Source organism: Lutjanus erythropterus, chromosome 12 (assembly GCF_056507025.1).
Source record: "Lutjanus erythropterus isolate fLutEry1 chromosome 12, fLutEry1.hap2, whole genome shotgun sequence".
NCBI classification, from domain to species: Eukaryota; Metazoa; Chordata; class Actinopteri; order Lutjaniformes; family Lutjanidae; genus Lutjanus; species Lutjanus erythropterus.
The window spans coordinates 6,718,491-6,742,545 of NC_139328.1; the positions used below are offsets into that span (position 1 = coordinate 6,718,491).

At 39.7% G+C, this 24,055-nt stretch overlaps 1 protein-coding gene across 1 annotated transcript; it reads right to left on the reverse strand.

The window, feature by feature from the left end:
• Positions 1 to 1,103: 1,103 nt before the first annotated feature.
• Positions 1,104 to 21,675, reverse strand: LOC146317488 (one cut domain family member 2-like). The gene is made up of 2 exons (XM_084733054.1): positions 20,508 to 21,675; positions 1,104 to 3,261 (listed from the first exon to the last, which is right to left on the reverse strand). The coding sequence occupies exons 1-2, from the start codon at positions 21,586 to 21,588 to the stop codon at positions 2,900 to 2,902; spliced, it is 1,443 nt and encodes a 480-aa protein (XP_084589180.1). The 5' UTR covers positions 21,589 to 21,675; the 3' UTR covers positions 1,104 to 2,899.
• Positions 21,676 to 24,055: the final 2,380 nt, after the last annotated feature.

Consider the following 24,055-nt stretch of genomic DNA (forward strand, 5'->3'; position numbering starts at 1 on the left):
ATCAACATGAATTTAAAATAGCTCTGTGATATTACTTTCAAAATATCAGTGACTGCCAAATGGCACTAATCAACCTCTTGGCAATGATAAACTTAAACATGTTAGCTTTGGTTTAGATTATTTGATGTGGGGTTGTATGAGCTACTTATCGATAGTTAGATGCTGGTTTACACACCCCCAGTTTGGAGAAGCAGAAATAAGCATTAGGACGAAAGCTAAGAAATCAACTGCTGTGGACAGAGTCAACAACAAAAGGGATTTTAGCCACTTAAAAAAGGTCAATTTAAAGAAATCAATACCAGTTTAGGTGTACGCTATATTTTAGGGATGCACTGATACCACTTTTTTTAGACTGAGTAAAGTACAAGTACTTACATTTGGGTACTTGCCAGTATCAAGTACCGATATGAAAACTTAATAATGCCATTAAAGTTCTTACAATAACTTTTAAAATGTATTTTATTTTCATTACATGGTCACTTTCTAAATGTAACAAATCATTGTTACTGTTTCCTGCTACAAGTGTAACCATTTTTACTGTACACATTACATTTTTGGGTTATTTGTAGTAAGTTAGTTTACCAATTTTGTGCTCCTTTTTAAGGTGTTCAGTTTACTGTGTATGTGATATATTTCAATATAATAATTTCACATTATTATGGAATTATGAATTAAATTTACTACTATAAATGGTGTTATATGTGATAATTATTTCATTATCATTTACAGCATTTTAATTAGTATTTTAATTTCAAATTTACATGTGTAATATTTAAGTTTCTTCTTCATGTCCCGCTTGTCGAAGAGCTAATTAGTTCCTACCTGTCGTTGTTTAGGGGGGGACAGGTATGAGTGTGGGGCCATGTGTGTAACAGTTTTGTTTACCCGGCTGTGAACCCCAAACAGTGAAGTTGTGTTTACTGAGCTGTCAGGACGTTTAAGTTAAGATTTAATACAAAAAAAGAAGTTGTAGCAGTTTATTACGAAGAAACGATGGTTACAGTGTTTCTTCTTCGTCTTCGGATTAATTAGTCGAGACATTCAACTAGTTTACACCCGCCAGAATTTACTGAACAGCGGCTGGCTGCGGCCTGCAGGTGGATTTATTTCAGTTTTACATGGACTTACATGGAGTTTTACGGACAGTGTCCAAAGTCTCTGCGGTCATTAGAGGAGGATGTTGAGGACAGCGAGTCTCTGTTGAAGACGACGCGGCCAAAGAAAGAAGGTAAGCATCTGCAAACAACTTGAACTCTGCATCATGGCGGTTCTTTAGATGTTTACTTGCATCGAGCGGCTACTTTCATTGACCTGGTATCTGGTGTGAAGTATTGAGTAGTTTCATGAGTACGGTGCAGGTATCGGTATCGATGCATCCCTGTTATATTTAGAATGTTTCACCACTTTTCCATCGCTTTTTCTGATGGGAAGCTGCTGTTATGTGAGTAAAATATCACTCTGTCCAAACCAACCAAACCCTGTTGGTGAAATCAGACATTCTGCTGATCTGCCTGCGCCTTGATCTGTTAGTCTGTTTGAATAACTGTGTGACTTCAGAATTTTAAAAGGATTGTTCGGATTCACCGAAGTCACACAACGACAAACAAACTAATTGATCAAGGCAGCAGTAGACCGTCGACTCCTGTGTTCTGTGAGGTAAAATCGCCGTTTTTATCTATGGAGTTTGGTTGGTTTGGAGAGAGCGATATTTGGCTTTTATGGCAGCAGTTTCCTGCAAAGTAAAGTAAGAATATACCTTTTGTTGCTGACCTTTGTCCATAGCAATACATTGCTTTGCATCTCTCCTGGTGCCCCTCTCTGCTTCTCCTCACACAACCCCTGATTAAATAATCTGGTCTGTATCCGACTCACTGCCTCATGTAAAACAGTGTCTAGTTGATTGTGGACATCAGAGCCCTTTGTCAATTATAGATTTCATTATTTTTCAACACTTTCCCACACTTGGATTTAACAAGACTTTTGATATGTTATAAATGACATATTTGTGAGACTAGAACAGTTGAGTTTCTGTTGCAATGTGTGTGTGTGTGGTCATGTTGTGTAATGCCTGTACTAGTGGGCCTGCTGGAGATATGAGCTGTGACTACATGCGCTGAACATGTTCAGATGTGGTTTGAATGGACAGCAGGTGGCGCTGTTACACCGACGTGGAGCGGGCCAAATCACTGCAGAGGAATTACACACGCAGCATGTGCAACGTTACGCACATGCACACACGCACGCAGTGACGCAGAGGTGGTCTGTGGTTAGCAGGTCAACAGACACTTGACACACAAACACACCTCTCAATCAGCCTCAGTGTCTGTTAGTGAAATGAGGAGCGGTTGATAACAGCCCAGCACACACCTCTGCTGTCTGATTTCTGGCTGATTTGTGAAGACCGACGCGCGGCCGCTCAAGGTTTCCTGTCTTAAAGCTATCGGTTCCCTGTCATGACTGATTCTTTGGTGTGTTTACATCCTGACAACAGGCGAACCGGCTGAAGCAAAATCCTCCCTCTTCAAGGCTTTGAACACAGACCCACAGTGTGGTTTAGTGTGGATGGATTTTCTTTGGTTTTCAGGTGGATTTACTAAGAGCCACATGTGGTTGTTTGAGGGCAAGCTCTCTTAAAGCTACTGGATCTTTGGTTTGAAGAGTCACGATCTGAAATGCATGTTTGTTAACCCCAAAGAGTAACATTCAGATTGAAAGAAAACACATGGAGCATTGAGAGAAGATCTGATTCATCTGCACAAGTCATCAGCACTTTGAACAGATGAATCAGTCGAGTGGTACGGAGCTACACACCCTGTAGCTCTGCAGGATCACTGCTTTAGTGACAAACACCATCCCCTCCATCCTCCATGCATCTGTTCAACCATCCGCCCTGCCACCATCAGGCCTTAGAGAAAGTGGTCGCAGAGGAGGTACCGGGTTGGATGGGTGAGGCGTTGTTGTTGTTGTTGCTGTTTCTGTGAGGAGTGTGCACGTGACCGTGGCCGTGCACCCCGTGACTGTGCTCCTCTGTGTCCCAGCGGTCCACGCAGCGGCGGCGTGAGTTCATGAAGAAGTTGGAGACGGTGGAGAGCTCCAGGCCCAGCTGCTGGGAGATGGTGACCTGCATCTCTTTGGAGGGGCGGCGGTTCTCTCTGAAGATGGCTACCAGGGTGCGACGCTGCAGGTCTGTGAAGACCAGTCGCTGCTTCTTTGGCACCTGGTTGCGCTCTCGTCCTCTGTCTTCCTCCTTACGTTTACATGCTGGAGAAAAGAAGGAAGAAGGAGAGGACAGATCAAAAGAGAGGCGTTTTATTGCCATCAATATATTTTTCTCTGAAAACAAAATACAAGATTGGGAGGGAACAAACTAATAATGGAATATATGGCTTCAAGATAAGCATAGGATGCCTTAAACACCTAATGATGACATGAAGGGAAAAATTTAAGGCTGACAATTAAAGGGATAGTTTGGATTATTTAAAGTGTGGTTGTACTGATCAATAGTCAGTGTCTTACGAAGCAGAGAGGAGCACCAGCTCAGAAAGTAAGCGATGAACTGTTGTGGACAGGGTCAGCAACAAAAGGTATTTTAGCCACTTAAAAAGGGTCCATCTAAAAAAATCAATATCAGTTTGAGTGTACACTATATTTAGAATATTTTCACCACTTTACCCTGCTGCCAGACAGCCTTTTCTGACGGGAAACCACTGTTATATTAGCCAAACATGACTCCTTCCAAACCAACCAAACTCCATGGGCAAAATCAGTAATTTTGCCTCACAGAAAGCAAGAGCTGCTGGTCTACTGCTGCCTCGATGTGTTAGTTTGTTTGTGTTATTCAGTGGATTTGGTGTTTTTTAAAAGGATAGTTTGGATTCACCAAAGTCACACAATAACATGAACAAACTAACAGATGGAGGCAGTGGTTGACCAGTAACTCCTGTGTTCTGCAAAGTAAAATTACTGATTTCCCCAATGGTGTTTGGTTACACTTCGAGTTTTTTTTACTTTGGCTTTCGTTGCTGACCCTGTCACCATCAGTTCATTGTTTAGTTTCCCAGTTGGTGCCCCTCTCTACTTCTCTTAACTGGGGGTGTGCTGAGCAGCATCTACTGTAACTAATATCCTGGCTATTGATAAGTACCTCATACAATCCCACATCAAGTAATATGAACTATCCCATTAAGCACTGAGTGTGAAAGCAGAAGGTCAAAAAATGACCCACTGTAAGTGTGTGAGTGCCTGCATGAGTGTTTTAGTGTTATGAGCTCACTGTTGAAATGTAAATGTATCATGACTGTGTGGCTCGTATAGGAAGCAACTAATTTGGAGTTCGTAAATTTAGTGAGTGAGACTACAAAGCAACATGTGACAGGGGGTATCCAGGCTACAAAATAGATGATGGGAAAAGTGGAAAGGCATAAAGGATAGCAGTGACTCCAAAAAGACCAAATTAAAATGAGTTTCGGACTGAGATATCTGATCACGATACCATTTTTCAAAAGATCTATCTCACTTAAACAAGTGTTTGCCAACTGGATCACCCATGGCATCCTTTAATTTGCAAGTTTCAGCCTTTAAAATGTCATATATCTCATATTATTCCTGTTTGCTAAAGTATACTTGAAGATGTTCATTTATTTCATTGACAGTTTACAGTTGTCTTCACTTTCAAATGATCAATTTAATAATCATGGTTTTTGTGTGGTAGCCTATTTTCAAAATGGTCCTGTTTTGCTTTGTTTTCCTGCTGGTGTGTTCAAAAACACTTTGAGATTTGAGACTTATTTTTAAACAGATGGTTTTCGTACAGAAGACACAGGAATATTAACATTACACACTTTTTACCACATATGTGTATGATTTTTTATATTAATAATGAGTACCGTAATGACAAAAATTTGGGCGGCAGTTACGGTTACTTAGATTTAAATCCTTACTCGCTTACTTTTGTCTTACCTGAAAATAGTGGTCTTCTTCAACCAAATCCTTCTATCTACATAAGAACACTAGTCCTTACTACCCTCTAGTGGTCGGGAGTTGTAATAACTCATATCAGTGATTCTGTGTGCAGTGATAGATAGAAATTTGCCAGTTGTGTTCAAAATAATAAAACTGTGTGTGCATTAATAAGATAATTAAGCAGACATTTAGAAACAATGCAAAAGTTACTTTCACTGGTAGTTAATTACTTTTATAATAAATATAATATATAATAAATAATTAAATTACTTTGAGAGATGAAACTAGTAAATCTAATTAGTTATAGCATTTCATTAACCTGCACAATGCCATTTATTCTGTAGTTTGTGGATGTACTTTACAGCAGTTCAGCATCAATACCGGGTCTCAAACTGTCTCTGCACAAAGGATAGTATTTTTTAGTGGTCCCTGCAGTAGAACATGACAATAACATGAAAAACAAACATTAAGGAGACTAAGTGTTGATTGGGATGGATTCCCTATTCCCAAGCAGGTTTCAATTCAAGATTCAAAGTGCAGTGAAATGAACTGGAACCAGTGGCTACCTGCTGGAGGATAGGAAATCAATCTAAAAACGAACAGGAGGGTTGGAAAATGGTCATCAGTAATGTAAAGTGGGCTGTGCAGGGCTACAACATGCAAAACCACCAGTGGGGCCTTTAATTGTTATTCTTCTGTGTGGCCAATTTGGTTTAGTTCAAGGTTTAATGCCTTTATTAAAGCAAAAAGAGGTTGTGGTGGATAAATAGTTTTCATTGTGTGTCTGTCTGTGTGAAACTGGAGGAGCGTGATGATGTGAAATGCTGACAAAGAAGCGGTCGGTGTGCCTGCCGTGCCTGGATGCACCGTCAGTAGGCTCTCGGCTCTCGCTGTGGAGACTGAAGGGAGTCTGTTCTGTTCTGCTGCCCTAAAAAGCTGCAATGATCGATTTTCCGCGGTTTTCTCCCGAACACGTGGTCCAGTAATCAGGGCTCCCTTCCCCACCCGATCGATCCCCATCGATCCGCCAGACCGAGGTGTGTGTGTGTGAGTGTGTGTTTGTGTGAGTATGTGTACGTGCGGCGTGCACAGCCTCGCGTTGGGGAGTATGAGCTCGGGAGCGCGCTTTTGTGACAGACAGATGGAGAAGAAATTGTTTATCTGTGGAGGAACAAAGGAGATGTGGCGCAAAAGAGTGGCAGTCATCCAGTCTGAGAGCTCCGGAGGAGGACAAAGGAATGTCTCTCATAATATGCCACTTTAAAAAAATTTAAATAAAGTGTATTTAAGTATATTTGAAGCGTTTGTGCACATGTGTGGGTGAGGATGGGAGGAGAAAAGGTGGGAGGGGGGGGGAGGCTGCAGTGTGGAGGTGGTGTATGCAAATGATTGATGACTTTACAGCAGGTTTAGACAACAGCAGTAAACAGATTTGACTGTGAGGGGTGGGGGGGATCAATATGAATGTGCACATGTGTATGCATGCCTGCGAGTGCGCGTGTGTGCGTGTGTGTGAGCGTGCATGCGTTTGAATCGCCATTGTTCATGCTTTGTTACTGCAAGCAAAGCATAATTAATAAACAAGATATTTTTTCCCTCAGCAGAATGTAGGTTACGTGTGTTGTCCCTTCCTACATTAGAGCCTCCACAGATACATCACTCCAGACCTCCTCCACTTCCTCAACTGTTTTCCCCCTGTTGTTTTTCTCAATTGTTTTAATTTGCCCTCAGATTGATAGCCCCCATATTGATTGATCCGCACTTCAGAACCATTTCATGGAACGTTTATTCAATTGGTTCAGGCCCAGCCATGCCAGAATCTCCTCGCGGCTCTCTAAGTGCTGTCTCAAACCAAACTCAATACTCCCTAATGTAATGACTGAATGCTAGTGCTAATATAGTGATAATTTAATATGTAATGCCTGTTTTCGAACAACTTGTGCTACCGGCCATTTTACAATGCCAACACCACTCTGGTTCTCCTCCATCAGCTCAAAATGCTGCTCCGAGGCCTGCAGAACACTGGATAAATCCAGACTGGAACTGGAGCAGAATCAACTAATCTTTTCTCACTAACTTAACATAAATATACAAGTTTTATTTATTCAAGTTGATCAAACTTAAAATTTCTAGCATTTATTGTAGGACCACTTCAGAACTTACAAACATGAGTTCTTCTAACTTGAATTCTTTTGATGTGAAATGATGAGTTCAATGACTGACTGAAGAGTTCATTCAACTTATAACATGTTTTCTCAACTGAATTAATATATAAAATTTTTGACAAGAAATGTTTATATTATATTTATATTAGAAAGTTACCTGAACTTGTCTTTTCAAATTCAGTCAACTTAGTATCTTTTGCTCCTCTAAAATTTTAAGTTCCAACAAAGTTGATTTTTGCAGACTTTTTTTGTGCAGACTGCAGAGCAACACTGTATAAAATCTCTTTGAGATTTACTGGAATCAACTTATCTTTTCTCATTAACTTAATATAAATACACAAGTTTTATTCACTCAAGCTAATTAAACCTAAAATTTTCTTGTTTTATTGTGGGGCCATTCCAGAACTTGTAAACATGAATTCTTTTGACTTTTCTTTTGACTTACAGTGATGAGTTGAATGAATGTACTGTACAGAGTTCCATCAACTCATTCAATTAAGTTTCAAAGAAATATAATCAGCTTATTAGCAGACTTCCCAGCATGCATTTTTTTAAGTTAAAACACTCCTCAGTCTATGCTGCATTTGTCAACCATTTTTTGATTGATTGATTGATTGATTGATTGATTAGTTATTTGGTCTAAAAGTGTCAGCAAATTGTTAAAAATGTTCAAAACATGTCCCCAAAACCCAAGATGTTTGAGGACTAAAGACACGAGAAAATATTCACAGTTTAGGGACTGGAATAAAAAATGGCTTTCTTTCTTGAAGAATGACTCAAATGATTAATCCATCATGAAACTGGTCGGTGATTAATTTAGTGGTTGACAACTTATCAATTTATTGACTAATCATTACAGCTCTAACTGAGACAAACATATGATGAAAACGTGGTGTGTTGATTGTTTTGACAAAAATTGAAATTTCACTCCAAACCACGATGAAGGTCAGTTTTGGATTCGGTCCCTATAACCTAATGCAACCTAATCCAGTGCTGAAACAAAGAAGAAGCAGCAGCTGCAACTGTGAGTTCTTTGTCTGAAATTAAGAAAATGTAAAACAATTTGTAATGTAATGTTTGTCAGTGTGGTAAGCTGATTAAACACGTTTTCTCAAGTCAAATGAAATATCATCAACTTTATTTGACTAGAAAATTCAGTCAACTTAAAATTTTAAGGCAGCTCAGACACTGACTTTTTAAAAAGTTAAACCAAATAGTTTATTCTAACATTGTATCTTAAGCTTATTGAACTTATTTTCTCAGGTACAACTGAATGAATATCAAGTTTATTTGCTTGTTTGGAATCATTACAAAATTACCTCAGCTTTTCTTTTTAAATTCAGTCAACCTAAAATTTTAAGGCAGCGCATAATAACTCTTTCAAGTTAAAACAAGTATTTTTACAGTGCACAAAGCCGCCATCCTGTGAAACCAAAGGACTTAGGCCTGCGTGGTCAATACATATTTCAGATAATCAATAGATACATTTCAAATGAGACCCCCCCCCCACAGCAATGAATAGGACCACAGGGAAGGTAAAGAGGGAGCTGCTCATTAAAGCGACCTCTCTTGAGACGAGAACCACACCGTCGTAGGCTATCTTTAGTCGCCTCATTACCAAATGGGCTTTTCTGAAGAGACAAGCGGTGACGCTCAGTGGTCTCAAGTGGCACTCGTTCACGTCGTCTCTTTCATATGTCCTGGTGTCAACGATGCAAACTGCCACTTTGCTTAATCTCAACCTCTAGCTGCTGATCCAAAGATTAACTCACTGGCTCCGCAGTATGTTAACTTGTAGCCGTGCATCCTTTAAGAGCAGCATCGGCTTTATCACTTAAGTGCCTGCTGCTTCTCCTTCACGCCACTTTCACTGTCTGTGAGACTGTGCACTTATACATGAAGATGAGAGGGGAAGTAGGTGGATGGTGGTTGACTTTTGTCTGTTTTATTATAGGGTATGTGATGGTCTGGTAAAAGTCTACAGCTAAGAGCGAGCTGGCTGACGAAAACCACTTGGATTGGACAACAATCGATCATAATCAGTCAGTTTCTTTAAAGCCCCACTCGATGCAAAAATATATGTTTATTCTTCTTCCTACAGTTGAATATTTGAGCGTCACTGTGAGAAATAATCTATGTGAAGAGTTTGACGCTAAAAGGTTGTTTTCACATCCACCTGCTGAGAGAGTAAAGTTTCTCTGTGCTCATTCAAAGTCTGATTTTAAGAGGCCAGCCTATGAGCATGATTTGTGACATCACAACTAGTTTGTAAGTCAATATTGGTACAATTTGCAAATTATACAAGTGTGAAGCTGCCAGTGCACACACGACACACTGAGAATGGACGTCACACATCCTCTGTCCTGCAGAATATCTTTAAAAATTATTTAAAAAAAAGAAAGAAAGAAATTATGATTGCAAAAAACAAGCAAGCATGATCCTATCTCATCTTAAAGCATATTAGAGACACAGCAAGTTTTCATCATATGTTTTTTTCAGATTATTAAAAGAAAGGTGTTAGGAGAGTTTAACTCTCAAACAATGCATGCTGGGAAAACTGCTAATATGCAATCGAGTTTCTGTAGAAACTTAATTTAATAATTTGATTGAACTCAGCTTCATTCAGTTCATCATTTCAAGTCAAAAGACTAAAAGTTAGAGGAACTTCTGTTGATAAGTTCTGAAAATAAATGCTGGCTATTTTAAGCTAAAATTCAACGTTAAAATAATGAAAACATCTTGGTTGTTTCCACTAAATTCCTGCATGATTTTTTTTTCAGTGTGGTCCAAGCTGTCTCCTACTTCACTGAAAAGTCAATTTCTAACTTTAGGTGCCCCGGAGGCTTCAAGTTTCCACATCACACTTGTATAAGTTGCATATTGACCCGTGATTGGCTGAGGTGAACTCGACAAAACTTTTATTCCTTCCAGCATGACAAGGAGGAAAATGTCAAACTCTGCACACACATCATCCAACATCTAAGTGAAGTAACAATAAGCAAAACACATTTTGAATAAAGGGGGATTTTAAAATTCCTCCTTAATCACTGACTAATAAAACACAATAGATCAGATGTGTTACAGACTGAATAACAATGACTCCGGACTCCAGTTAACAGCAGGATTTTTGTCCGAAGACATGACATCTGCTGTGTTTTGAAATGTTGAATGTGCAGGAGGAAACATGAGATTCTCAGATGGCAGCTGCCTCCTCAAGATATCACAGTTCGATTAAACAGAGATGAAAGCCAATAAGTGGATGTGAGTCACACTTAAAATGCCATCTATCTACTGTGTATCCTGTGATGTGGTCAAAATGAAAAAGCAGGTTTAATATGACTGTAATCCTCAAAAGGCACAGAAGCACCAATATATACAAAAATCAATGGGTTTATAGCCGTAGGAGTGCATTATGTGTTGTGTTTCTTCACTTTAAGATCTATAAACTTAGGGTAGACTGGGGACGGTTGCAACAAACCCTTTTATCTCCGATCAGAAACATGCTAGTGATGACATTCATAATGCACATGCTCAGTGAGACCAGGATGATAGAAAAGACATCTGCTGTTTTATTGAAAACTGTATTTTTGTCACACTGTCCTGACCTTTCATATGAATTAATCAAAACTTACTTAGCCTGAAGAATTGTTTTGTTGACTTGTAACTGACATGGTTAGCGTGTGTCAAGATCGTTGTTTCTAGCTAGTGCATTATGTTCTGGCATGGCTGATAGGGTGGAGACGGTCATGACAAGTTGTTTCAACTGTCCCCAAGCCATGCAACAGTATCTTTCAACACAGTCATTGCTGCAGTACTGCACAATAAACACATGTTTAATAAAAGTTTGTCGTGTTGCAAATTGAGAGAGATTGAAAAACATCTGTAACATCTGCACATTGACTCAAGGTACACCTACACTGTAAGAAATATGCAGGAATTTAGTGAATCAACTAATCTCCTCTAATTAACTTTAAGTAAATATACTAGTTTTGTTTATTCAAGTTAATTGAACTTAAAAACAATAGTATTTATTTTCAGAACTTATAAACATGAGTTCTTTTAACTTGAAGTATTTTAACAAGCACTGTACAGAGTTCAGTCAATCAAATAATCAGCATACTTGCAGACTTCCCAGGATGCATTGTTCTTTTTTATAGTGTAAAGAAAATATGTGACTTGCTGTGTGTCTCTAATACCCTTCAAGATTAAGTACTGAATGTAGTCCTTTACAAGAGCAGCTGCACCTGTAGGTTCTTTGTGTGAAATGAAGAATGTGTTTTTCTAACTGAGAAAATGTGAAAGAAAATTAAATTTGTTTGTAATGTTCGTCAGTGTGAGTGAAGAGTTCTTGGTTCAACTCAATACCTTAAGCTTATTGAACATGTTTTCTCATGTACAACTGAATTAACTCAACTTGTCTTTTCATACTCAAGCCAGCTTAAAATTTTCAGGCAGCCCAGACACTAACTTTTTACAGTGTAATATACACATAAACAAACACAACTCAAATATTATTAAATGTATATATAATTGTATAATATTATTGTAAAATAATGCAGTTGTGAAATTTAATGTATTTGTATGTTGTAACCATCCCTAGATCTCGATGCAGCTGGCCCCAGGGTTGGGGTCAGTTGCGACATCTGACTTCTTCCATTCAAATAAATATTGTGAATGATATTTAAGTAAGTGGAAAAGCCTAACCAGGGACAGGGTTTGCAAATTAGCCTGGGTGAAAACCCTAAATGCAACATCTGTGTATCTTGCTACTGTAACCTGCAACAATTTATGTTGCATTGTCCCTGATAAATAATAAATAAAATAAATAAACATGTGACTATATTGAAATGGTATGGATAACTAGCAGACAGATGTAAGTTTATGAGACAAAGGTTTGATTGGTGTGGTGCAAATGGTCTCTGGGAGAAAAGCAAAGAGTGTTGCAACCGTCCCCATTCTCCCCTACTTGTGTGTGCGTGTGTGTGCGTGTGTGTGTGTGTGTGTGTGTGTGTGTGTGTGTGTGTGTGTGTGTATGCAGATGGGGGGTGGGGGGGGTAATGAGGGGGGGCAGACGGTGAACTAACCGCACCGTGCTGCTGCTAGTCGACGGCTGGACGGACGGATGAGATCGGGCTTTGTGTCCGCTGAGACGGGCCCTCTCACGCCCTGGACGGACTACTGCAGGCGAGAAACAGTTTGGCGTCAATCACTCTCTGTCACACCTCTCAGATGTACGGTTATTGATTATATTGATCATATTATAGGCCTATTCATTGCTGGGGAAGTAAAAAAAAAAAAAACAAAAAAAAAACAAAACGCCCGAATAGCAAATCACCATCAACCCCGCACCAACACAACACACAGCAGCGGTGAAAACCAAACCGCTCATCCGAAATAAAATACTCTCAATTGATTAGGATTGGATTATTTGAAAGCTTTCGTTTATTTGTCGGTGTAAAGCCTGTGTTGTCCTGTTAAGACGAGTGATCGGTGGATTTACAGCCTGTCACATATTGGCTTGTAGTCTATAAACCTTGTGCGCTAATTTTAAACGTTTTTTTTTTCTTTTAACTAAACCATATCGTGTCCTTTATTTACTGCGAAACTATTCAAAATTAATAGTCCAATTAAACTCCAGAGAGGACAGGCCTGTGTTGGAACAATTTCCGCTGATTTTATGAACCTAAACACGGTGAAAATAAAGAGAATAAAACGAGTTCTCGGTGAAAATGCAACTAAACGAGCCACTGAGGGAAAAATGCGATGAAAAATATAATGTAGCAGTGTTTATTATAAGGCTTATTATAGAATACAACATCCATCTTCTGGTAGTGATACAGACTGATGTAAATATCGTATATAAAGGTCTTTAAATTCGGCGTGTTTGGTTAAGAAGACGGTGTTTTATTGAACTTCGAACAAGGTCTCTTTAAATGTTTTAATTTGCCTTTTATTTATTTATTTAATTCCATTTTAAATTTGAATAATTTTAGCTTTTAATTCGAAAAGAACCAAAACGGCATTTCCCCAAAGTACAAAGAAATATATTGTTATATATTGTTTTGTGAGGAGTGTTGATAGTGTGACGCTGTATACTATAAAAAAAAAAAAAAATAGGAAACGAATTTTTATATTTATTTTATTTAACCTTTATATAATTCTGAAAAAAAAAATACTGCTAGAGTTTAATTGACAATTACCTTTAACTTTATTTATAATAGAAACCAAGTCTGTGTCGGTTTTTCCTGCTGGCCATTTAATAAATAAATTAAATTAAATTAAATAGGCTAAATGGTATGATAGGTGCTGTTATGTACATAGAAAATATACCATAAATCTATTGAAGTTTTATTATTTTAAAATGGTAGCCTGTCAGTTTATGTATATTCTTTATATTTATGTCTTCACAAAAATTAAACAAAGTAGGCTGAATAGGAAATTAGATAACTAAAACTGATTATGTCTCATGAAAATGAGGCTCTGCTAAAATATATACCTCTGAGACACACACACACACACACACACACACACACACACACACACACACACACACACACACACACAGGCCTGCATGTGACACACTCTCTCTCTCTCTCTCTCTCTCTCTCTCTCTCTCTCTCTCTCTCTCACACACACACACACACACACACACACACACACACACACACACACACACACACACACACACACAGAAGGAGCTGTAGAGTCTGGTGCTGAAAGTTTCTGTGTGATGAATTTCTCCTTATGGACAATAAAATTAAAGCTGGAATAGGGGCAATTTAACCCTTACTAATCTAACTTTAATGGTTTTATTTACACCTGCTGTCAGATCAGAGGGAACTGTTCCTTCTGCATCAGGAGGCCTTTTATAAAAGTGCTGAGACAATTCATGAAGGTTTACAAAAGCAAATTCAGACTGTTCTTCACGTTATGAATTGCTGCGAGAGCTCGGATGGAGAGACGCATCAAACCAACAATAGAGATAAACTGATTGATCGATTAATCGGGAAGATTATCTGGCATTTTTAGATACTCAACATTGGCTGATGCCCTTGCTCACGAGGCCAGTAAACAAAAAATGTGTGCAGACAGATCTGCAGGCAGCCTGGTCAGTGTGGTTGCTGTGGAACCCTGTTAGATCTCCTCCTTATTTAGTTTTGGGAAGGTGGTGAAAAAGGTAGTTGCACTATAACTCCCATAAACTTTTGTCTAAATATACTCCATCCAATGTATTTTTCTATTTCATAACTTAATAACAAATCCATTTAAAACAACATGTTATTGACTAAAATAAACAGGTATATTAAGCTGTAATGCAATTGAAATAATAGACTGATGCATTAAGTTTCTTCAGCCATTGGTCACCACCTCTTTAAATATCAGCTTTGGTATTAGGCGTCGAAAAGCCCTTATTGGTCGACCACCACAACAATATTATTGTCTGCCTGTTCACATGTTTATGAGACATTAAGGTAATTTTAATTCAATAGGCAGAGTGAAGGGATGTAATACAACCCTGCCTCAGACCAGACATCCATTTTTGAACTAGATTTTGCATCTGTAAGCCGTGATATTTTCATATAGTTTGGTTAAAGTTAGAATATGCAGGATTTGTCAGTTGCTGTTCATAAACACACAAGAAATTCAGCTGATTGTTGACTCATTTTTGTAAAAATGTCCTGAGCGTCACAAAATAATGAGGGAAAAAAGAGAAATACAGGCAGAGAGCTGCATCTCTGCAGAAACACAGAGCACCACACACTTCCAGTGGAAGTGACGACTGATGTTTATATGAGTCTATACACTGTTTTCTTTTTGTTGCATCTTATGCCTTTAAGTTAAAATAACGAGATATGATTGGTTTGAAACGTGGTTTGGAGGTAAGTGTCACAATTATCTTATAATATCAGTTACATCAGTTTGTTTTAAGATTATTTTTGGAGTTGTTAGCCTTCATTTGGTAGGACAGTGCTAGACAGACAGGAAAAGGGAGAGAGAGAGACGGGAAAAGACTTGCAGCGAAGGGCCACAGGCTCAAAGGAATCAAACCCACGACCACTTCTGAGGACCCCGAGCCCCTGTACATGAGGTGTACGCTGCACCAACCGAGCTACCAGGGCACATTTTATCAGTTTCTATGTCATGAAAGGTAATTTCAAGTATTTGTAATAAGTTCCATAAAGCTTTTCTATACTATGGTATTAGAGCCAAGCCGATATTATTGACCTGATATTGATCGAGCATAGCTATTAATGTTATCGGCATACATGCTGTCTGATTTTTTTTTTTTTTGCAGAACATACCATAATGCAGATTGTTGTTTTTCTGTTTGTTTTATAGGCATTATTTTGTGTATATTTGATCCTTTTTCTTAACTGAAGTTGTTCTATTTGCATTTTTTATTCATAATTATGTAAAACACCAGTGAAAGTCGACTGTTTCTGTGCCCATTTTGGATTTCGAATACACATATACAAATAAAGAATATCAGCCAATTTATTGATATTTGAATTTTTAAACTCCCTAATATAGGAATCTGCCCCAAAAATCTAGTTTTGGTTGGATTGTTTGCTGTATAATAGAGGCTAATTTTCCTATCAGGACACATTCACTCTCATTCACTCCGAGTGTCAAAATACTTCACAGCAGTGTGCCAGTAGTTGTCACGCAAAATGACTTCTGTCTGTTACAGAGAGAGCAGAAATGAAATGAGGGTAGAAAAGCAAAGGATGTGCTTTGCTGATGCTGGTACTGAGCCAGAAGAGAAAGAAGCGGGGAGGAAGGAGGGAGGCAGGGAAGGAGGGAGGGAGGGAAGGAGAGAGGGAGAATGAGAGAGCCGAAGAGAGCAGAAGAGAGGAAATCAATACCGATTCAGAGTGAGTCAGATAAGCCTGAACAATGTATAGTGCAGACACACTCTATAACCCAGTCACACACACACACATACATGTAGAAGCGCTCACACACATGCATGCACACGCACTAGCACAAACACACACGCACACTGGGTGAAATGTGCTTGCATGCCTCCATAAAGATGCATTACAAACCCCATAAAGCATCGCAACCTTTAAAATCAAATGACATCACAACCTTGGATTGCTTTGAGGATTCGCTGACATGAGCAGAAAGCGCTCATTACTACGACTCGATAGGCAGCTGGATGCTCTGATGCTCTTTGTCTACTGTAACATGCTCTTAAGCTCTGATCCCCCCCCACCCACCCTTATGTTTGTGTGCAGATATCAGCCTCCCCGCTCTGATTCCACTGGAAACGTTGCAGCTCTTTTCTTACAAATCGTCAGAAGAGGCCTCATAAATATGATCTGAAGTCTACGCCGCCCTTTGTTGATGTCAGATCCATGTCGAGGATGTTTTTAGTTGTAAACAGTGTTCTTCAAAACCACTTACACACCCTCTGGCGTGCTGTTTAGGCCGTGAGACTGCTGTGTGTGGTCCTCAGCTGTTAACCACAGATTTGACTTTGCTTACCTAAAGATGCTGTTACAAGCGCTAACACTACCGCTCTCTGCTCCTCTCTTCCCCCCCCCCCCCCTCCCCCTCCGTCTCCCTCATACTTATCAATTATTAAGGTCGCTATTGATCCTTTCACTACCCTGTCTCTATCTGGCTGTTCACACAAAGCCCAAACCTGCCTGGCCTCACTCAATCAATGGCATCTCCCTGCTCTCCCACCTCTTTTTCCACATGTCAGTTTTGCTTTTCTCGCTTTGGCTCTTAAATATTTGTACAATTTCGCCCATTTGGATTCTTTAGAAAACATGAGCAAGAGTAGCAGGCTGATATTAATCTTTCATGGCACAAGCAAGTTTTGATGGGCATTAAAAGACGACTCTGGTAAGAGAGCAGGAGGGGAGAGTGGAAAATGGCTGTGTGCATTGTTTGACTTCATCCTCTCCTCGTCCTCCAGTCAATGATTTTTTTTTGTTTTGTTTTGTTTTGTTCCTTGGCGCCGATCTCCCGAAGCCAAACAACCTGCCTGCCTGTTGCCAGGTTAACCAGTGAAAGATTAGTGATATTATTGTCATATGCTTCAGAGACGGGGAGAGAAAGAGAGGAATAGAGAGAGAAGGAGAGCACCAGGGAGTGGGAGAGAAGGGGGTTGGGAAGGGGAAACGGCCTTATTGATCTCCTATGTGCAAAGCCAGGCAAACACTGAAAGGACAGAGCTACACTATTAATGACACTCAGAGCCTCAGCTACTAATCCTCATCTATCTATCTATCTATCTATCTATCTATCTATCTATCTATCTATCTATCTATCTATCTATACAACAATAAAACACAAAAACTTTAACGTTGTCGTCCATAAACTGCGTTCGATTGTGACATCCTTCTGGAAAGACAGATATCAAAGGTATAACTGATGCATTTTAGTCAGGGGCATTCATATGACTAAAATGATTTTTCATGGAGGAATGCTGGGGACAGACGTACAATGGAGGTACAATTTGTTATTAAGCTCTATGTTACATTTTACCCCGTTTCACTCTGTTGTGTTGTGATGGAAAGATTTTTATTGAAAAGATAAATAGTCTACACGAAGTTGCAAAAAAGAAAAAACTTCAGGACACGCCCCTGATTTTACTTCAATACTTCAAGAACTGTAGCTATAGATCTGTGTTACTGTGTGGAAACCATCAGCGGACTTTTATTGTTTGACACGCAGGTGCCATTTTCAGGCAATATAAGGCAGCATTTCCTTTACTATGCTTTTAAGTATCAATCAAAACTCTATGTTCTCTATATGTTCTTGTCTATACTGGTCCCTGTTACCAATCCCCATCCTAGTTTCAATCAATATTTCATCAGAACGGTTCATGCAGCTTTAAGGCTGCCTTGAAATAGATCTGAGGATCATATAGAGGCCAGGTGAGAGGGAGACTTTCCAACAGTGTAATACATGTTTTGTTTTTTACATTAATCATTATAAGAGGGAAATAGAATGAAAGTCAGGGGTTAAGGAATAGTATGATCAGTGTTCTAAAGGGTTTTTACTAAATGATGATGAAATTCATGGTCGCATTTTGCTCTTCTGACTGTGGAAGAAGCATCTGTCTGCCATCCAGTGATGAAAAGTAACTAAGTACATTTATCTAATCGCTTTAGTTAGTAGTTATGTTTCAGATTCGCATGATTGTCCAGAACCAAAAAGTAATTTATATATAGTTAGAGTTAAAAGTAGCTCTACCTCTATCACTTACAACATTAAAAGTAATGTTATAGTGATAATAATTTGATAATACATATGATACAATAAAAATAAAATGACACGGGTCGTTCTGCTTCATAACGAGTACTTTTACTTTTGATAACTTAAGTACTTGTATTGCTAATACTTTTAGACTTTTACTTGAGTAAAATTTCAAATGCACTTTTAATAAAGTATATTTACAGTGTGGTATTAGGGGAGACCGGGGGCAGTTGTACCAGGGGCGATTGTACAACTTAATTCCTCCAATAAGAAACAAGCTACAGTGACAACACTTATTCTGCACATGCTCAGTAGGATTCTCACTTTGCTTGTTGAATAGGAGCATTCTTGTTCTTTCATTCTTGCTTGAAATTTAATATTGTAGTCTTGTCTTTTTCTCTTGATGAAAATAAATCAAATGTATTATTAATTAGTGCACATATGTTTACAATATCAAAAGATGACTTGTGGGTTTTAAGTAGTCTGTGAGTTATGAATGAAAATTTCAAAAATGTTACAGTTGCCCCCATCATCCCTACTTTTTGTTGCTAATACTTTGAGGCTTTGCTGTACCAACATGTTTAAACCTGATTAAATCAGGGTTCAACTTTAAATTAAGTTGCAACAAACTTTTAAACTAGTTTAAAGCTTTTTCTTTCAAATTTTCTTTAGCTAGTTAGCAAACAAAGTAACATTTTGCTAACTCTCTCGCTAGCTACCAAACAATGTGATGTTTTGTTAACTTTTTAGCTGGCTAGCAAAAACTAAAAAAAACAACTCTTGGTTAATGTTTTAACTAGGTAGCAAATTACTCCATTCCGTTAACTTTTAAGCAAACAATGTAATGTTTTGTTAACTTTTTAGCTAGCTAGCAAAAAATAAAAGAACAAAAACAAAAGCATTTTATTAGCTTTTTATCTAGGTAGCAAAAAACATGTTTGGTTAACTTTTTGTCTTGATAGCAAACAGTGTAATATTCTGTTAAAGATTACAGACTAGACAGTTTCCCTCCTTTTCCCATGTATAGGTCCCAACAACACGTTTAATTTGATTTAATTTGATTTAGCAATCTTCACTATATTGGTTAAACTTTGTTTAATTTCAGTTCACATCAGTAAACTCCTTCATTTACTAAAATGACATTAGTTTTTAATTGTGCAATAGAGCTCAGCTTAATTTTAAGGATGTACTCATTTCAAACCTAGTTTTTCTTACTTCTGATTAGAACTAATCCTTAGATTAATAATAATAATCTTTGTTGGTGCAACCCAGTTTAAGTTTTACTGAAATAAAATTTAGAATGCAGGTCTTTTACTTGTGTATCTTTACAGTGTGATATTACTACTTTTACTTCAATAAAACATCTAAATACTTCCTCAATCACTGCCTGTGTTAAACCAGTAAGAAGTCCCAGGGATCATACCTGCCTATATGATCTAAATTTAGAGCTTTTAGTACACAGTGTTAAATGCAAAGCCGGAGAGACCGTGCGGTTATTGCGTCTTTCAGCTCCGATACGAGTATTGATCCGTGTGCCACATTTAAAAGGGAGAGTGGGAACTGGCGTATTGATCAGGCAGCCTGGGGTCACCCCGCTTTCTCCAGCGCAACTAGTTGGCCCAGTAGCCCCACCACCACCTCCAGCACCACCTCCACCACCGCTGTGTGTGTGTTTATAGTCGGACAGAGAGAGGGAGAGAGGGTGAAAAAAAGGCGTCGGGGGGTTGGGGGGTGGCGGTGGGGGTGGGGGGGAGACTATTTCGAGGTTTATTGTGAATCAATGGCGATTTGCTGTGTGCCGATCAAAAATATAGACCTACAAATTTAGTCCACAACAGCCCGCGTAAACGCACACGTACACGCCCAAAGCAGTCATTAATATCTTTGTTTTCCACAGATCTAAATGCACTACAAATTAGACTTGTCTCTTCCTATAAATAATCTATTTTGTGTCAGGTTTTAGGGGATAATAAGGAGGTTTTAGAGATGAAGCCGCGGTGCCTCTGCGCGCTTTGTTGAACTGTCCGTGGTGCTGAATCTTAAAGGCCTGCGCAGGTTGTATCTTAAATTATTTGGAGAATAACGGCGAAAGGTGAGCGGGCTGTTACTTCAGATTGATCAGTTTTAATGTGAATTAATCAAACTGAGAGGACAGAGGCTTACCGGCCAGTCGGAGAGCAGACATCCTCTGAAACTCGGGCTCCTGCAGCCACTTCCACATCCTCCTGAAGGTCTCCCGGCCCGACTTGAGCTTACTCCAGGGTTTTGGGTTCCGTAGCAGGTCTGAGAGGGTTCCCTGCGACCGGCTCAAGATTCTCTGGGCGAAGATGGCCTGCGGGATGGAGTACCGCTTCAACTCGGCCGTTATCCGCTGAGCAACCTCCTTTGTGTTGATCTCCTCCGCCTGGATACCCGACCCTGCTACTCCCTGCCCGCCTCCGTGGCCGTGCCTCTCCCGCTCCCCGAGCATCACCGCGCCGTTCGCCTGCGAGTGGAGGTGACTGTGCGGGTGGTGGTGCATGCCGTTCAGGTTGGAGATCATACCGTGGCCGTGGCCCCCTAAACTCCTCGCCAGGTGCTCCTGGTCGCTTCGGGACAGCATGGAGGCGTGGGACTCGAAGCCTGACACCGGGGAGAGCATCTTGGCATCAGTGGAGAGGTGCGCGCTCGGACCGTATGCTGAGAGGGGCTGCTGGGAGTTGTGCAAAGAGCCAAGTCCGCTGGAGAGCGGGGACAGCGAGCCGTGACCCATCCCGGACACCGACATCTCTTTGGGGTAGTGGCTGTATAGGTTGCTCATGGAGGCGAGCCCCCGGTGGTCGTCCCGCATCAGCGTGAAACTGCCGCTCACGTTCCCGGCGGAGAGTCGCTGATGGGCGGCCACATGGTGGTGAGAGTGCGGGTGGTGGAACTTATCCGACACGGTGGAGATGGGAGGTAGATGCTGCAGAGGGGTCAGGGTGGTGTACGTGTTGCTGAGGCTCATCCCGCTCTCGCACATGCTGATGGACGGGTGCAGGTGTCCGGACAGCGCGGACGGGTCTGTCCTGTAGTCCCCGCCGGAGCCCTCCAGGAGCGAGGCCATGCCGGACACCATGGCTGACCGAGAACCAGGAGCGTGTGAGACCAGATTCCGGGGAGTGGAGCTCGGGGACGGCGACGGCCGAGCGTGCGGGGAGCTCATGAGGTCCCCCGGCTGGGAGTGCGAGGAGACGCTGTGCAGGTTCTCCATGGTGAGCTCCATAGCTGAAAGGATATATGTTGGTCCCCTGTCCCACCCTCCCCACCCGCTCCCCCTGTCTCTCGCTCCTGTCTCTCACCTCTCTCAGGGACGCGCTCTCTCTTACACCCCTCAGCCCTCCTGGAGCGTTAAAATGACCAAACCGTTTGAAAGCCAATCCATTGATTCAAATCCTCAGATCAATCCAGAGAGGCGCAGGTAAGTTCTGATGTTCCGAGGAAGAAGCTGCAGAACCGAGCGTCTCCGCGGCGCCGTGGCGCTGTATGCATTGATGTGGCTGAGAGCTCTCCAGGGTTATATCTCATCTCTGGTCCAACAGCGCTTCCACTAAGAGCAGGCTGAGCGATGGGAGCGCGCATCTCTCCGTGTATTTAAAATGTGGGGCGGGTACGAGCACAGTTTGCTTAATAGTCTTCCTCGGTGGGATGAAGACGCGACTGCTTAACCCTGGTGAAAAATAAATACCCTTTAAATTTTTAGCAAGCTTTAGTTTCCTTGCTGTCAGACTTTATCATCAGTATAGACTCTCTCAAGTTAATTTTAAGTTTGATATTTTGGAATAACTAAGTATATTTTAGTTGTAATTAAATTGTGGAAAAGCACAAGTTTCCGTGTACTTGGTGAACTTTTTTGTGCTGAAGAAGAACAACTTCAAGTATACTAGTTAACTTAAAGTATGTGGCAGAGTATCATGCACATGCTGGATTAATTAAATCAAAGTTTACCCTGTTTGTATTACTTTTTCAAGCTACTTTAAAGTACAGTTTTAGATAAATGCCTATAAACTGTATGGCTGGGTGATTTCACTAATTAATATCTTATTAATATCTTTTTAGGATATTCTACGATATACGATGTATCTCAATATACACATTTTCCTGGAAATATAGGCCTACTTTTACGGCTGGGCAAAATGGAAAAAATCAATTATTGCATTATTTTTTGTCCAAAAACCTCGATATATATCAATATCGCAACATCATTGTAGTGTTGAGATGACTATTTGTGCTTTCACAAAATATTGACACAATGAGATTTTTTTATAAATGATCATCAGTAATGTGGACATAATGACTAAGTGGGTAAAAGGAAATATTAGAACAACTGGTGAGTTCAGAAAAATAAAGGAATTTACAGCCTTTAAAAACAGAAAGAGACAACACTTATGCCACATCATGATATAACAATATCCAAAGACTCTATCTAGTGTCATATCATGATATTGATAAAATATCAATATATGCCCTAACTGAAGTGCAGCTTTTGTAAGCATACTTAAATATACTTATGTTGAAGTAAAATTAAAGTACACTTAAATAAAGCATACTAATAGTGTGTTACAAAGGACTTGCAAATAATTATACTTTTCAAAAGTGAAATCAAATATACTATTCAATATGTACAATTTACAATGCACAACAATAAAGTACACGTTTTGTAAGTAGACTGAAATAACACTTTAAGTGTTACAGAATAAGTGTATTTTTTAATACACTGAAGACGTTTTACAAGTATAATTTAAATATATTTTAAAGGCATAATATGCAAACTTTTCCTGAAAAAAAAGACTGCTCTAAACATAATCCCTTTGAATCATCAATTATGACCCACTAGAAGTGTGTGGTGGTGCCTGTTTCTGCAGAGATCCTGCTCTCTGTCTGTTATTTCCTCATTATTTTGCTGTCCTCAGGACGCTTTACCAAATCAAAACGTCGGTATTTGATGTTCTGGGAATGAGACTCAACAATCAACTCTCTTTCTGCTGTGTTTACAAACAGGAACTGACGAATCCTGCATATTCTTCCTTTAGTCAAACTACATGACATTATGATTATGTAGGCATACACGATGCAGCATTCAGTTTAAAAATATGTTTGTAATTTGGCTATTTGGTGTAAATATATAATTGAATGATGTCCGAAGAATGAGACTCAACAATCAGTTGTCTTTCTGGTGTGTTCACGAACAGCTCGGACAAATCCCGCTGATTCTACCTTAAAATTAAACAAAAAAAAAAAGTCTAAGTATTCTTGTAATAACTTTTGTATTCTTAAATTCACTTTCTTATACACTGAGTATACTACTTTCACCTGGACAAACACGACGTCTCACATCTGATATCTCACAGCTGATCTTGGACATTATTTGAGGTTGTAAATATGTCAGGTTATCTGGTGCGCTGCACCGTTTGTGAGCAAACAGCATGTGTCAGGTATGAGACAGGTGATGTGGCCTGACGTACAGTACGTGTAAAATTCAGTCAGTATCCGTTTCTGAACACAGTCAGGAGTTCCTTACAGATAAACTTTTGTTTTCCCACGGACTGTATGGTTTTGCATTTATGCGCTTAGTGATAAACCTGATCGAAGTATTGATTGACAGAGATTAATGACGTGGCGCAGGCCGGTAACAGGGGGGTTGGGAGGGTGAAGGAGGTCACAAAGTAAGTTAGGATCCCAACGATGCTGCA